The following is a 14116-nucleotide window of genomic DNA, read 5'->3' as shown; positions in this document are numbered from 1 at the left end:
GCGTCTTTCCGTGTCAGGTCCACGAACCCGACACAACACCGCCGTTTTCCGTCGGGGCTCAATCACGCCTCAAGGCAAAGAAAGCCAGTGTTTGGAAAGACGTTCTGTCTGAGACGTGTATTGTAGACGAGAGAGCCATGGCTTCAGTCAACATTAGCGCGTAGTACCGCTAGCGGAAGCTGCGTCCTCTCCCAGAGAGGGGAGGGGGAGTGGGCGTGGACAGATGCATTCATTTGCATACCCGGAAGCAGGCCCAGAAACAGCCTGTTTTGAGGAGGGCTGGTGAGAGGGACTTTTTCGACCGCTGAAACTCCGAAAAAAGGATGATTTTGGGGCGAACAAACTTAAATACTATGTTTTTGGGCTTCTGAGACCTATATGACGTGACTGAAAAATAGCATAATACGGGACCTTTAATATTTACTTCCTAACCATGACCATAACGGTAACAAAAGTTACCACCATGATAACTTGTCATTCTCAGTGTCTTAGAATGGACTGACCAATTTTGAAGTTGACTGAATAAATGTCTAGGATGAGTTTGTTTATCTAAAACATGAAATTACAAAAAATGGACACTGACCTCTGGACTACCTGTAGGCTGTAGTCATTGGACTCAGTGGACTTTGTTGTAGGCCAGGGGTCACCAATCCTGGTCCTCGAGGGCCGGTATCCTGCATGTTTTAGATGTTTCCCTCTTCCAGCACACCTGACGGTCATTATCAGGCATCTGCAGAGCTTGAAGATAGACTGATCATTTGAATCAGGTGTGTTGGAAGAGGGATACATCTAAAACATGCAGGATTCCGGCCCTCGAGGACCAGGATTGGTGACCCCTGTTAGACAGTGGTGTGATTCATCCTGTAGGTGACACTAACCATAAGCATGACACTTTAGGGAACTCTACCCATCTTTGCACTTTGATGCACAAAACCATTAATATATAAAATACCTCTGATATGTATGTGAAGTTTCATGAGTTTTCAGTCATGTGTAGGGATCCAGAAGTGTGTTTATTTTGAGAGAAGAAGACAAAGTAGAACAAAACAGATTTAACTGGGTCTTTGCGTGCTGTGTGGCCTCAGGACCTAATAAATAAAATATCATATATAAACAAAACACACCTGCGTTAATGCTGTGTTTAAGGCTAGAATGTTGTCATCCAAATCAAGTATTAACCCTAAGAGTGTGATTTGCAATGAATAAGCATTAGAGAACAATTAGAACTGATAGACGTATTTTCTGTTATATCACTGTATCACACAGTCCAAGTCAGTGTTAACGTTAGCTCTGTCTCTTTTTCCTGCTGAAGATGCACTGTAAAAAAAAATCTGTAATTTAACAGAATTTTTACCATTTATTTTACAGATTTTTCCTGTATTTTTAAGATACAGGAAAATATCAATGAAATGACAAAAAAAGACTGTGATTTTACACATCAAATGTAAAATAACATGAAAAAACTGTAATGGTGAATAATTATAAAATTTCCATTTTTTTTGAAAGATTTGTTTTTTTTCCACAGAAAAATATATTTGCAGCACAAATTTGCAAATTTATCATAATTTCACAAATATTTATTTTCTATTTATGAGATTAAACTGTTAATTTAAAGTTTAATACTGTAAAAAAAAAACAAACAAAAAAAAAACATGATAAAATTACTGACAATTAACCGTAAAAGAAGTGTTTGTTCTGTAAGTTTAACAAGACTTGTTTGTTAAGTGACAAATATCTTGTGTAATTACAGGAGGTTTCACAATAAAAATGTTGAATAAATGTATTTTTGTGAATGTATAACATGTATAAGCACTGATAAACTGTCCAAATACAGTTTTTATCAGTGGATTGTACAACTTAGTCTCATTGAAAATTATTCATATATATATTTATAGGTAATTTGATTGTTTTAATACATGTAAATATTCTTTATTAAACATTAAAAAGTAAAAAAAAAGCAAAATCTCATGTAAAGTTAGGGCAAAAAACTGTATTTTAATAATGGAAAATGACTGTATTTTAATGAGTTGGTTATTTTCCGTTATTTAACAGTATTTTTTCGGCACCCCTGCTGTTGGAATAATACCGTTTTTTTTACGTTTTTTTTTTTTTTCTTTTTTTTAACAGTGGGGAATGTACAGATCTGTAGACACTATGCACATAGAGTTGAGGTCATTCAAGTTAAACAAGGCAAGTAGCACAATTTTTATCATGACTTTGAAGTCTCCATTCAGCCCTGTGGCCCTGACCATCTTATTAGATTGTAATGGGCCTTTAATCTAGCCCTATCTGAGCATTAAGTGTCGCAGTCAGGTAGAAGTGTAACCGTGGTACTGTAGGTAATCTGAGGTGGTGTGATCCTAGGTCACTGAGTTCTCTGCTTCTCCTCTCTCCCCTCTGTGGACCTGCCTGAGAGGACTCATCCAGGTTGACTCGTGACACGTTGGCATACGTAGCGCCGTTTCTCTGCTACCTCTTTATCAGAACTCTCTGACACCCAGAAGACTTTTCTCCATTCTTGCTGTCAATGAAATGTGTCTGCACGGAAGTGTGATGTGGAGGGCATGTGAAGGAGCAGTCAATTCCCATACATTAGCTTGGCTTGGTACTTGGTAGTGTACCTGAGTCTGCAGATTTTTTCCCAAGCTGGTAGCTCCAGCCCCCATCCTGCTCTGAGCAGATCAAGGCTAGAAAAGAAAGTTGATTTTAATCCCTAAAGGGATTAAGAACCTCATGATTGATTAAATGAGGCTTCTGTCTCAAAAAGGACAAATTACTGTACCACCTCAGACTTGGGAACCATTTTACAGTGGGCTGCAGAGAACAAAGTAGATTAGAAGTATCTCCATTTCGATGATCATTAATCAGCTCGTGGTCACAGGGGAGGTTGCATATTTCTGCCGCTTAGAGTCCTGCCAGGACAATGGACATAGATTCTGTCTGACGCCGGTCACCCCAAAGCTATCTTTTCCCAGGAAACATACCCTAACCCTAACCCAGCATACATAGAGTTCGAGTTCAGCTTATCCTGTCCTTTCACCACAAGAGGTGTTGAGTGTATGCACTAATAAAACCAGTCAGAAACAGTTCTGTACATCACAGCATTATGAGGGGCACCTACTGTTGGATAAATCAATATGATGGTTTAAATGAAAGCATTTTATTGTCTCAACAAGTCATCTTCCATCTTAGCAACTTCATTTGTAACCTTACAAAAAGAACAAATTGAACCACGAGACAAAGATACATTACAGTCATATAAGATTTTATTTATGGTACTTGAACATACATTTTATTTGGGATTAAACTCCAGATCATTCCAAACTTATCAATTTATGGCATCCTGTAGCTCTGCATTGATGGTACCAATTTGTATTCACTGATCAGTGCATGGTTGGTATTAAAGACCACCCTTAAAGACACAATATGATGAACAATTTATGCAAATCCATTTACATGCATTAATTGTTGTTTTTATTTCCAATGTGGGAGTATATCTTAAGGTGCCAGTAGCTTTTGAGACTTGTGCTCATGAGCTCCTCATTGTCCCTACTGCTCCTCTGCATCAGCATCTGGCTATTACTGACTCCTGTTAGACTGGGAATGAAGTCAGTCAACAATAACCTGTTGAAATTCAATGGCACCTCGCTGCTCCTAATGTGTGGTAGGTGCTGGTGCTAATCGCTAACGCTAATGCTAGGAACTGTGTGTCTATTAAGATGGGTACGATGCAGAGATTGAATTTCCTTATTGGGATAATAAAGTGAGTTAACCTTTAACCTTTAACGACCCCATGCAATAAAAACCTCACATAAGCATACGAGGGCCGTTCAATAAGTTCATGGCCTCACCCAGAACAGAACAACACAGACTGATAATTTATATTTTATTTTTCAACATAATCTCCATTTACAGCAATGCACTTGGTCCATCGATGTTCAAGCATCACTATCCCATCACGAAAGAATGTAACATCCTGTATTATAACTACTAGTATTTCTGGGTGAGGCCATGAACTTATTGAACGGCCCTCGTACACAAGCATTTGCAAATAATAATAATACTTAGATTTTTATAGTGCTTTTCAAGGCACCCAAAGTGATTTACATTATTGATCCATTGTTCATTCACTCTCACATTCACACTCTGGTGGTGGTAAACTACGTTTGTAGCCACAGCCGCCCTGGACAGGCTGATGGCTGCTAATTCACACCAAACGGCCCCTCCGACCACCACCAAAAATTCATACGCATTTATACACCACTGTGAGTGACACTGGAGGCGAGGTGGGTGAAGTGTCTTGCCCAAGGACACACAGCACATGACTAGGACAGAGAAGGAATTGAACCCCCAACACTTTGGTTAACGGATGACCCGCTCTACCTCCTGAGCCATGGCTGCCCCAAATGTACATATTCATTTACTCAGAAAATGAATTAACGACACAATCCATATGAACCAATCTATGAACCAGGAACTAGGTGTTGCGACATGTGAATATATGTCAAGTCAGAAAGTAACTCAATTGTCCACATAAAAATTTACTGAAAAAAAAAAAAACTGTCAAATGTACCCTTTTTTTTCCAAGTTAACATTGATATAGTCTGTCCTTTCTATAAGGTGAGATCCAGTGGAAACACAAACATCAACTGATAATATGAGTGTGTAGCTGTAGTTACTGCAATGTGTTTGTCTGGTTCCCAGGTCACGAAACCTTTTGGTCACAACAGGAATTATTTTGTACGTGTAACAGCAAATTGTATTGACTGTGTGAGCTGCTAGATTTGGGTGTTTTCTCCAAAGACATGGTTTTACATTTCTGGAAAGTGAAAGAGTTAGATGTCAGGAGTATCTGAACTTACAATATGGCAACCCCCAGAATATGTATTTTGAACTAGTATACATATACCATATAAATTGTCCCTGTCAGTATTTACGTCTTTGTTTGATACAACTCAGCTAATGTGAACAAAGTAATTTGCAGTCCAGTACTGATTACTGTTTCACCCAGCCTTACCTTGCAGGGGTGGGTTCTACAGCACCATGAAAATTCATCCAGGTTACCTTCAGGAGGAAACAAAACAAGAGAGATTAAGAGAAAAAATGAGACTCAAAAATTCAAAGATAGATAGATAGATAGATAGATAGAGACCATCCCATGCTCATTCTGTTAGGGTATGTAAACTTAGGAGCACAACTGTATATGTGTGTGTGTGTGTGTGTGTGTGTGTGTATGTGTATATATATATATATATATATATATATGTATATATATATATATATATATATATATATATATATATATACATATATATATATGTATAGTCACTGCTAATCTGAAACAGAAAACAGGTTAAAATCTCAGCTCCACAGTTCCATGTCTTTATCATCAGTGATACTGAACTGTCTGTGCTTACTACTCACACTGAGTCCACTGAGACCTGCCATTACTCACCACAGTGTCTGCATCCTCAGCACAATGCAGAAACACAGCAAGCAGCGTCCTGTCTTCTCAATGTATTTTATGTTTCAGTCTGTTGACGACAAGACACTGGTGAAATTTACAGACCATACGAGGTAGTATCTTTTACCAGTGTCTGGAGGATCAAGGGAAACTGACTGTATTAATGAAAAAACAAATAGAACAACACAAATAAAAGAACAAAACAGATAAAACATAAGGAAAAAAACAGTATTACAGTATCACAGGGATCATAAAACTTTTTTTTTAATCCTGTATTTTTCTAAAGTCAAATAGAATTTGATCAAAGATAAAAGCGAAATTATATAAAAGATTATGCTTACCTTCTGTAATACTATAAATGTTGTTGTTACTGTTGGCTTTTTGTTTTTAAGAGGTTTTGTCCAACAGTAACCACTACAACTATAATAATTGGAAAAACTCTGTGAATATTGTCTAAATTGTAAATTTTCTACTGCTGTTATTTGAATGATCAAATTAAGATTATTTCATATATTATTTATCGGTAATTATGATGAGAATGAATAAGAAAACATTTATAAACCAAGTCCACAGGAATTAAACAGAAGAAATGGACACATTTCAGTCATTGTTCTGCAAAAATCAAATATGTAGCCAAAATGATTTGTGGACTTTCTGGAATATTGTGTAATTAAGACGCTCACTGTCTTTATGCTGCATTTCTTTGGAATCCACACATATCCTTAAAGTTTTATGGTTTTACCTTAGGATGGCAGTCTGCAGCTGCAGCTTAATCACAATAAATCAAATCATCCTTTTGTGGTTTACTTGCATTTTCATTATGCATTATACATGTTAGCACATGTGCGATATATAAAAATGAAATGCCAATTAAATCGCCAGGCTTCTTCTTGTTGCTGAATATTTCAAGTTGGAAGCTGTACTGTCTAGATTACTCTACATAGGAGTCTATTTTGTTGTCTGTGTACAGGATTCAGCACACAGGTTTATAATTTGCATACTGTGAGCAGTCATGCTCTGTTTGTTGTCCTGTATGTTCAATTCAGTTGTTGAGTAAGGAGGAAAGTAATGTTGGAAAAGATGGAGGAAATGCTGGTATCACATTGTAGCATGGACAAAGCTGAGCTGAACCACAGGCATATTATTAAAACACCAAAGTTTGACAGGTCTACTGGTGGAAAATCTTTGTTAACTTGGTAATTGTATTTGATTTCTAGTAGCATAAATTGTTTCACATAGCACTATAGGAATAGAAGTCCATTCACCATTTAATAATCATACCTATATCTATTATTTATGTAGCACTTTATATATAGATAAATAGACATTGAGCAATAGTTAATATTATAATAAAATTAAATGAAAAATAATTCAGCAGTAATATTCATAATTACTTTTTTTTTTTTTTAAAACAAGAATCATAAGTGTCTTCATCAAGTGTTCATTTAGTTCTCAGAGCCACCTCAATCTTTGACCAAAACCTTTTCATCCAAGTCACATTTGTGCCAAATTTTGTGACATCCTGTCAGTCTAGCTGTTGTAAGATATCATGCTTTAACCCTAACGGTGATCACTTGGCCAACCCTCTTATTTAGATGAACGCGAACCCATCTAAAACAAAGTGATGTTAAACAAGACCACGTGTGAATCTTCCTCATCTTCTCGATCAGGTCGCTCCAAATACTCAGTAGACAAAAAACAAAACATGTTCAGTTGAATTTGAACGTTAGGGGTATGTTAAATAAGAATTGTTCATGCTCATATGTTTATATGGAGTTTGTTTTTGAGTCTCTGTTGACATTAGCTGACCCCTTCTCTAAGTTAACCGTAGCTAGTGCTGCAGGCAGTGAACCGAGGCACTTAGTTTTGCATTACTAATTTGCCATCTGAATGAATCATGTCTGAACCCTGAAGTCTGATATTTTTCTTACATCCACCCTTTTTTCACAGAGATCTGGTATGGATAATAAAGCACTAGAACCTGATTCTGTAAGCCTCCCCATGGAGGAGACCATCATTTGTAATGGGGGTGGTCAGCCTCAGCCTCAGCAGCAGGACGCCTCCATGCTGACTCACCTAAAGAAGGTTGAAAACCAGATCACTGAAGCACAGCGCTTTTCCCACCTACCCAAACGCTCAGCAGTGGACCTGGAGTTTACCGACCTTTCCTATACCATCCAGGAGGGGCCGTGCTGGAAGAGGAGAGGTAAGACACTCTACACTTAGGACTATAATAATGTGTTTAGTAAATGTCAGCTACATGAACCCTCCAGACAGTTGATGGCACAAGTTCATTTATTCAGGTGCTTTCTTTGATTCACCATGTGTTTATGTATTTTCTGTAATAAATAGTTGTGGGTTTAAAAAGTGGCAATTAGAGTCATTTTGGATTTGGACCAATATGTATTTTCACTTCAACTTATCCTTGCAGGAAAAGTCCTAATTCTAACATTAAAGATGTATCTCATCCATTCCTGAGCTAACATGAACAAACCAAAACCCTGGAATTTATGCATCACATGGAATGCAGCCAGTTTTGAATTAAAGTAATTACACCTGTTTTTTTCTGCCATTATGAGTCAAAGTGTCTGCTGTGAAACAGGTCTATTGATTCTGCCACATCAACACAGAGTTGTGATGGAAGAAAAGAGAAGAATACTGGCAAGAATATCTGTTTTCTACTCAGGTGCAAAGCAGCCTTCAACAGTTTATTAGAAAAGTCACATTTTCATTTAATGTGAAAAGACATTAAAACATTAAAGCTAATAATCTCCAATGTCTGATAGCGTGTACACTTACGCTTCCTCAGTACACTGCTCAATGTACAGTTTGTGAATCATAGATAAGACTGTGCCTGTTCTGTTCATGATGAATTGTAGCTGGTTGATAAAGCTATCAATTTGTCCAGAGTAATTTGAAAATAAATACATAAAAAATACTAAACATAGGAACAAGCAAAGTAACATTTCATCAGTACCCATATGGTATATGTGCAAAATACAAAACATAGCTAAATATGCAGCTTGTGTTTTTTGCTGGGACACTGTAAGCTAACATCACATCTAACCATGTAGCAAATGGATCCGTATTTGGAAAAAACACATGAACATATGGAAAACATAGTATATAAGAGGTTGATTGAAGTTTTGTTATTTTACAGAGGCTGTTTGAAATATTGCTGCAGAATCTTAATAGAACCTACTGCTTGATCTTAATTTGTCATATAAGCTATTTTTTAGAGAGATTGTCCGGACCAGGTCATTAAAAAATAATTAACAGTGTTGTGAAAGTGTTTCTACTCAACTAAAGTTTGTTTTAAATGGACCATTTGTCAGTGAATTACTGTATAATGTATGACTTTGTAGCATCAATGGTGCTAGCATCATTAATAATTTTATTTCAGTCTGATCGTAGCTTGTACTTCAGTGCTTGTTGTCTTATGGTTTAGTCTTCAACTTAACTTAACTTGCAGATTTTCTTGGGAGGCTGCTGAAGAAATAATGACAACTGCAAATCTGTCAGTGCTTTTGAAGTGTGTAAACTGACTTATCAAAAATCGGTAGGACAAATTAGGCCAGTCTAGGTAGTTGGAAAATGGAGAAACTGCAGTTCTGCTTACAAAGAAATGTGAAAATATTATTATATTGTATGATACTGTAATATGGTTGAGTGAATATTCAGTTTCATACACAGCCTAAGCTTCCAGAAACCAGAGAAAACCAGAAGAAGGGTTGTTTTAGTTTGGTTGTTACAAACCTACAAGAAAACGGTGTTTCAATATGTGGATCATGATTTTACCTCAATAGATGGTAATCTTTTAACCAAATCACCCAGACTTACCACAAATACATGAATTTTTGTATTTTGTATTATATTTTTTAGTACTCTACAGTAAGACAGACGACACTTGATTTGTCATTAATTGCAAAGAAAATACACCCATGCACACCAATATTCATATATTTATTTCATTATTATTATTATTTATATATATATATATATATATATATATATATATATATATATATATATATATATATATATATTGTCACTTTCATCATAAGCACTAATTTCAACTTGGATGGACACTAAACTGCATTACATTTTTGAGTGTTTGTTCAAGCTGAACAGCAACAAATTTGAAATGTAATCCTCAAAACCCATCTGCTGGATTTATTTATTTATTTATTTAGCCATTTTCTTTACTTGTGCAGTAAGCTCACACACAGTAACTCTTTGAGGACATACAATCAGACTGCTCTGCTCTAAAGTGGGGTGGCTTAAGGTTAGCCGTGTGCTGTTGTTTGGTTCTGGCTCAGCAGCTCCAGTGAAGTAAACCACTTTTCTCTGTTTGGCCTTGCTATGTTTCTGCCCTGTGCAGGTGCCAAAGCAAGAAAAAGTGCTGCTGTTCATAATTCTCTCTCCAGTTTTTGTTTTGTTGTTCCCTATCCACTTTCTGATCAGTTCTGCTTAACAAAAACACAGCAGTGAGAGCTGGACTGATGCTTTCAGTACAGTGATTGTGGCAAATCCCTGATTGATCTTCCTTGTGGAGATCATTTCCTCACATAGACAGAACAAGAGGGAGCCGAGCTGATTTTTCCTGACACACCGCCCTCTCCGGGATCCATCATTTGTCCATGGATTTCACAAAAAGGGTCAATGAACATTGCATGGTGGAGGCCCAGACAGTAATACTGATGCAGTCACTGTGCATGTGCTACTATTGTATGTCTTGCTCACTCCAGAGTAAAACAATTTACTTTTTAACCTTTTGTGCTGATGGTAGAGGTCAATTTAGTCCACTGTATAACACAGGCTTATTTATGCAACATCCATGCATCAACTAATAGTAGTCCACTAATATGTTTTAATGGAGGCACCGACAATCTGCTGTTATTTCTGCATTTACATGTCATTTTGCACCTTCATTATGCTGAACATTACAGTTGATTTTGCACCTTAGAGTTTAATTATCCAGGTTTTTTTAATCCAGGTCTGTTTTTATACTTCTAATTTATTTTGTATAGTGTGTTTGTGCTCTACTTTTCTATTTTCTTACTGTGTCATGCTGCTGCACTGTAATTTCCCTGTTTGGGATCAATAAAGGACATCTATCTATCTATCTATCTATCTATCTATCTGTCTGTCTGTCTGTCTGTCTGTCTGTCTGTCTGTCGTTCTCTATATATCTATGTGGAAGATATGTAGTTTTAAACTTCAACAAAATTCAACGGCACTCGTTTATTAAAATGTTTTTATTGTCATTATCATACTAATCCATTTTTTTTAAACATTCTGTATGAAGACTTTCATTGTGTTTAGTATGACCATGGCATGACATAAAAAACATTTATTGTCATGGCAGCTACACCAATTATTTTATTGGTCAGATGTCAACCATTAAATCAGTCAGCATCTATTCTTAGTTATGTTTTACGTCAAAAATCTCTGTATCATGTTGAAAGTGTAAGCGCTCTGGTTTCATTCCTCCTCTGTAACATCATCTTGAGTATAAAGAAACATTTGTCAGCATTTTCTGATATTTTATAAACCAAATAACAAAATCCATTTATTGAGAAAATAATCAACAAATTAAGCAGCAATGAAAAAATAGCTAGCCACTGCCCTAATGACGATACACTGAACCAAATGCATGCCAAAATTTCAAAGCCACACCTATATACACAAGCGTATAAAATTGCTTCTACTACTATCATCCATGACTTCCAGTATTTAAAGGAATATTTTGGTAATAGAATAGCCTCTGTAGCCTCTTTATTGAGAAATAGAGGCTAGATTTACTAAAACTCCAAAAATTTACAAGGTCACAGTGAAAAAAGAAGTGCAGAATAGAGTGGCTAGTGTTTGCATACTTAGAAAACACAATATTAAGAACACAGATACATACAGTCATATCCTTTCAATAAAACCCTGTGCTGACCAACACAAATTAGTGTGGAGACAAAATGTGGTAAAGTGATGGTGCAGGGATTTAACTAACCTTACAGAGTTTGTCACACATCAATATTACAAACACAAGTTTTATGTTTATTTAGGAAAAACAGTATTTTAGACCAAAGAGAAGCAGGTGGGCGTCCAGCACATCGTCCGTCCGTCCGTCCATCTGTCTGTATGTGCAAAAACTTGGGCGTGAACTGAAGGCAGAGGTTTTTTCAAGTGCATGCATGTTGTATTTGATATCAGTAATGGAGTATTAACATGGCATTTTGTTTGTATGGACAACAGAACCAGGAAAAACATATGGAAATCTAAATGTCAGTAAGCTGAAAACATTTTAGGCATGAGACCTTTGACATTATATGAATATTAAGACTTTATTAAACCTCTGCGTGACTTCCTGTTGAACCTCCTTGTGATTGGTTCATGTTATATTAGTGGCTCTTTCCAATAATAATCTAAGGGCCTGGAACAAGGCAGGTGACAATATAGACTGTTTGTAGTCTGATCATTCTGATAACTATTTCCTCTGTCATTCAGTACGAATTAACAGGATTGGATTGAAAATTCTGTTACTTCTGTCATCTAACCCTGCTCTCAGCAGCAGCTCCTCAGTAACTATCAGTCATCAGTCTTACCAGCGTTCAGACCTGCTTTTTTTGTCATTAAAAAAAGGTACTATCAGCCCTAACCACAGTTACAGGCCTTAGTAAATTATGCTGCACAAATCATTTAAATACTTAAGTCCCCAACTTGTGTCCAAGGAAATAGGAACCCCTACAAATACATATGCCCTTAGGCCAGATGCTAAAGTAACTGTGTCCAGTATAACAGCCTTTCCGGTGCTAACTTTGTGCTGCTTCCTTTTCGTAAATTTTGACACTATCAAGGACCCCCCCCCACACACACACACACACACACACACACACACACACACACACACACATCCCCTGGAGAAATGTAGTTTGTAAAACTATGGCTAGAAAAAGTATGCCTAGTTTTAGCAGCTACTTGTTATTTTCAGTATTAAATTGAGAATGTACATGTGGTGTTTATGAAACAAAATGTTTGGGCCATGTTTGGGGCACCACGTCACTATCAGAAGTGGTGCTGGCAGGAGGGTTGTGTATGGTGGTGCCGACCATACGATGTTAGTGATCATCACACATCTGCAAAGCATTTGAGTGCTGCCAGGGCAAACCAATCAGAGGCAGCGTTGGCTGTCATGTCATGACATGATCATGCCTTCAAAGCAATTCAGGATAAAAGAAAAAGAGACGGTCTTGCGTTCAATGGTTAAATTCAATTTATATTACAAAAAATAAATTTAAAAAACACCCTTAATTTTATGTTGTTGCCCAAAATTGTAGTTTGCAAATTGAGTAGTTAAACTACAAAAAATTACCCAAAAAGTATTTGAACTACTTGACGAGGCACAAAATATGAATGTAGTTTACAGCAAAATGTAGTTTAACTACGTAGTTCAACCACATGTAGTTTAAGTCTCCCTAACGCTGTTTATATCAAGGAAATGAAGGAAAAAAACCTACCCATTTTAAGCAACTTTCAACTTAAATGGATGTGAAGGCACCATGAGTTTGAAAGGCACACCTGAATGCACCATTGCCCAGACTGTGTCTGTACGTAAAGCTCCAGAACAGACAGCCTTCTGAGATGCACTCACCAAATGGTGCTAATACATATGCTGTGTTCAAAGGACTGATATGAGTTGTTGTTTGTTTGTTTGTTTTTTTACCGCTGTGTACTGCGTGATAATGTCTGTTTGTTAGAAAATCTGACAGCTGACCTGGAGTGGCCTGAGGCCACACTACCATTTCAGAACTGCTGCCCTAGAGGTGAGGTAATCAGTAACAGAACTTTGTGGCAAAAAGACACAGGAGACAGGAGGAAAGGTGAGGCAGGGTGAGGCTGAGTGTTTGTCCAGTAAATCTAGATTCTACTCGACGTTTAAAGAAACATTTGTAACCTCTACTTTTTATTGATATGCTGCTCAGAACTGAAGTGTCTTTTCCATTGACATTGCACACATTGTATTGAATGCATGTATACACAGCACTAATATGGTCATTCACACGTACCTCATACATCAGTAACAAGAGCAAAAGTCTAACCTACTTTCTTCCCCTAGTTTTGTAAAAGCAAAAAATAAGATGCTTGAAGGTGCATCGAAAGTGTGTCAACATTAAAAGCTTCACACCTCCAGTAATTTCTTGGAATGTAGGCCAAAGAAAACTTCAAGAAATAAAAATCATAACCTAACCTTGGGGAAATATAGCAAACATGTCTATACTAATTCAACAGTCATGCTTTTATTATTTTACCAGGCATTGACTATTTAAATCCAAGGCATCACTAGAGGCCAAAATAAAAATGTAAAGCATATAGCTACATATTAGGGATGTCTGATAATATCGGCCCACCGATATTATCGGCCCGATATTGGCATAAAAATGTAATATCGGTGAATATCGGTATCGGGTTTTTTGCCTATCATTAAAACCGATAAAATAATGCATTTACCGACGCGTAAATGAAGCATTGTTTGTAGCTGAAAGAAATGTACAGTTTTCAAAATTGTACAGTAGAGTTGCCACACTGTAATAGACTCATGGAGGGAGGGAGAGAAAATAAATAAATATGGCATTTTTTCCACAACTTAACTCTTTCTCC

At 36.8% G+C, this 14116-nt stretch overlaps 1 protein-coding gene across 2 annotated transcripts in view; it reads left to right on the top strand.

The window, feature by feature from the left end:
* LOC115432279 (ATP-binding cassette sub-family G member 4-like) overlaps positions 1 to 14116 on the top strand; it is a 43073-nt gene that overhangs the window by 5656 nt on the left and 23301 nt on the right. Inside the window, exon 2 of one of the 2 annotated variants that reach the window (XM_030153175.1) lies at positions 7415 to 7670. In XM_030153175.1, coding sequence (XP_030009035.1) covers positions 7424 to 7670 — 247 coding nt within the window. In that variant the 5' untranslated portion in view covers positions 7415 to 7423. Of the gene's footprint in view, positions 1 to 7414; positions 7671 to 9761; positions 9767 to 14116 lie in introns of those variants that run through there. The other variant, XM_030153176.1, reaches the window with a different exon arrangement.

Source organism: Sphaeramia orbicularis, chromosome 13 (assembly GCF_902148855.1).
Source record: "Sphaeramia orbicularis chromosome 13, fSphaOr1.1, whole genome shotgun sequence".
Lineage (NCBI taxonomy): Eukaryota > Metazoa > Chordata > Actinopteri > Kurtiformes > Apogonidae > Sphaeramia > Sphaeramia orbicularis.
This window is presented reverse-complemented; position numbering and strand designations above follow the sequence as displayed.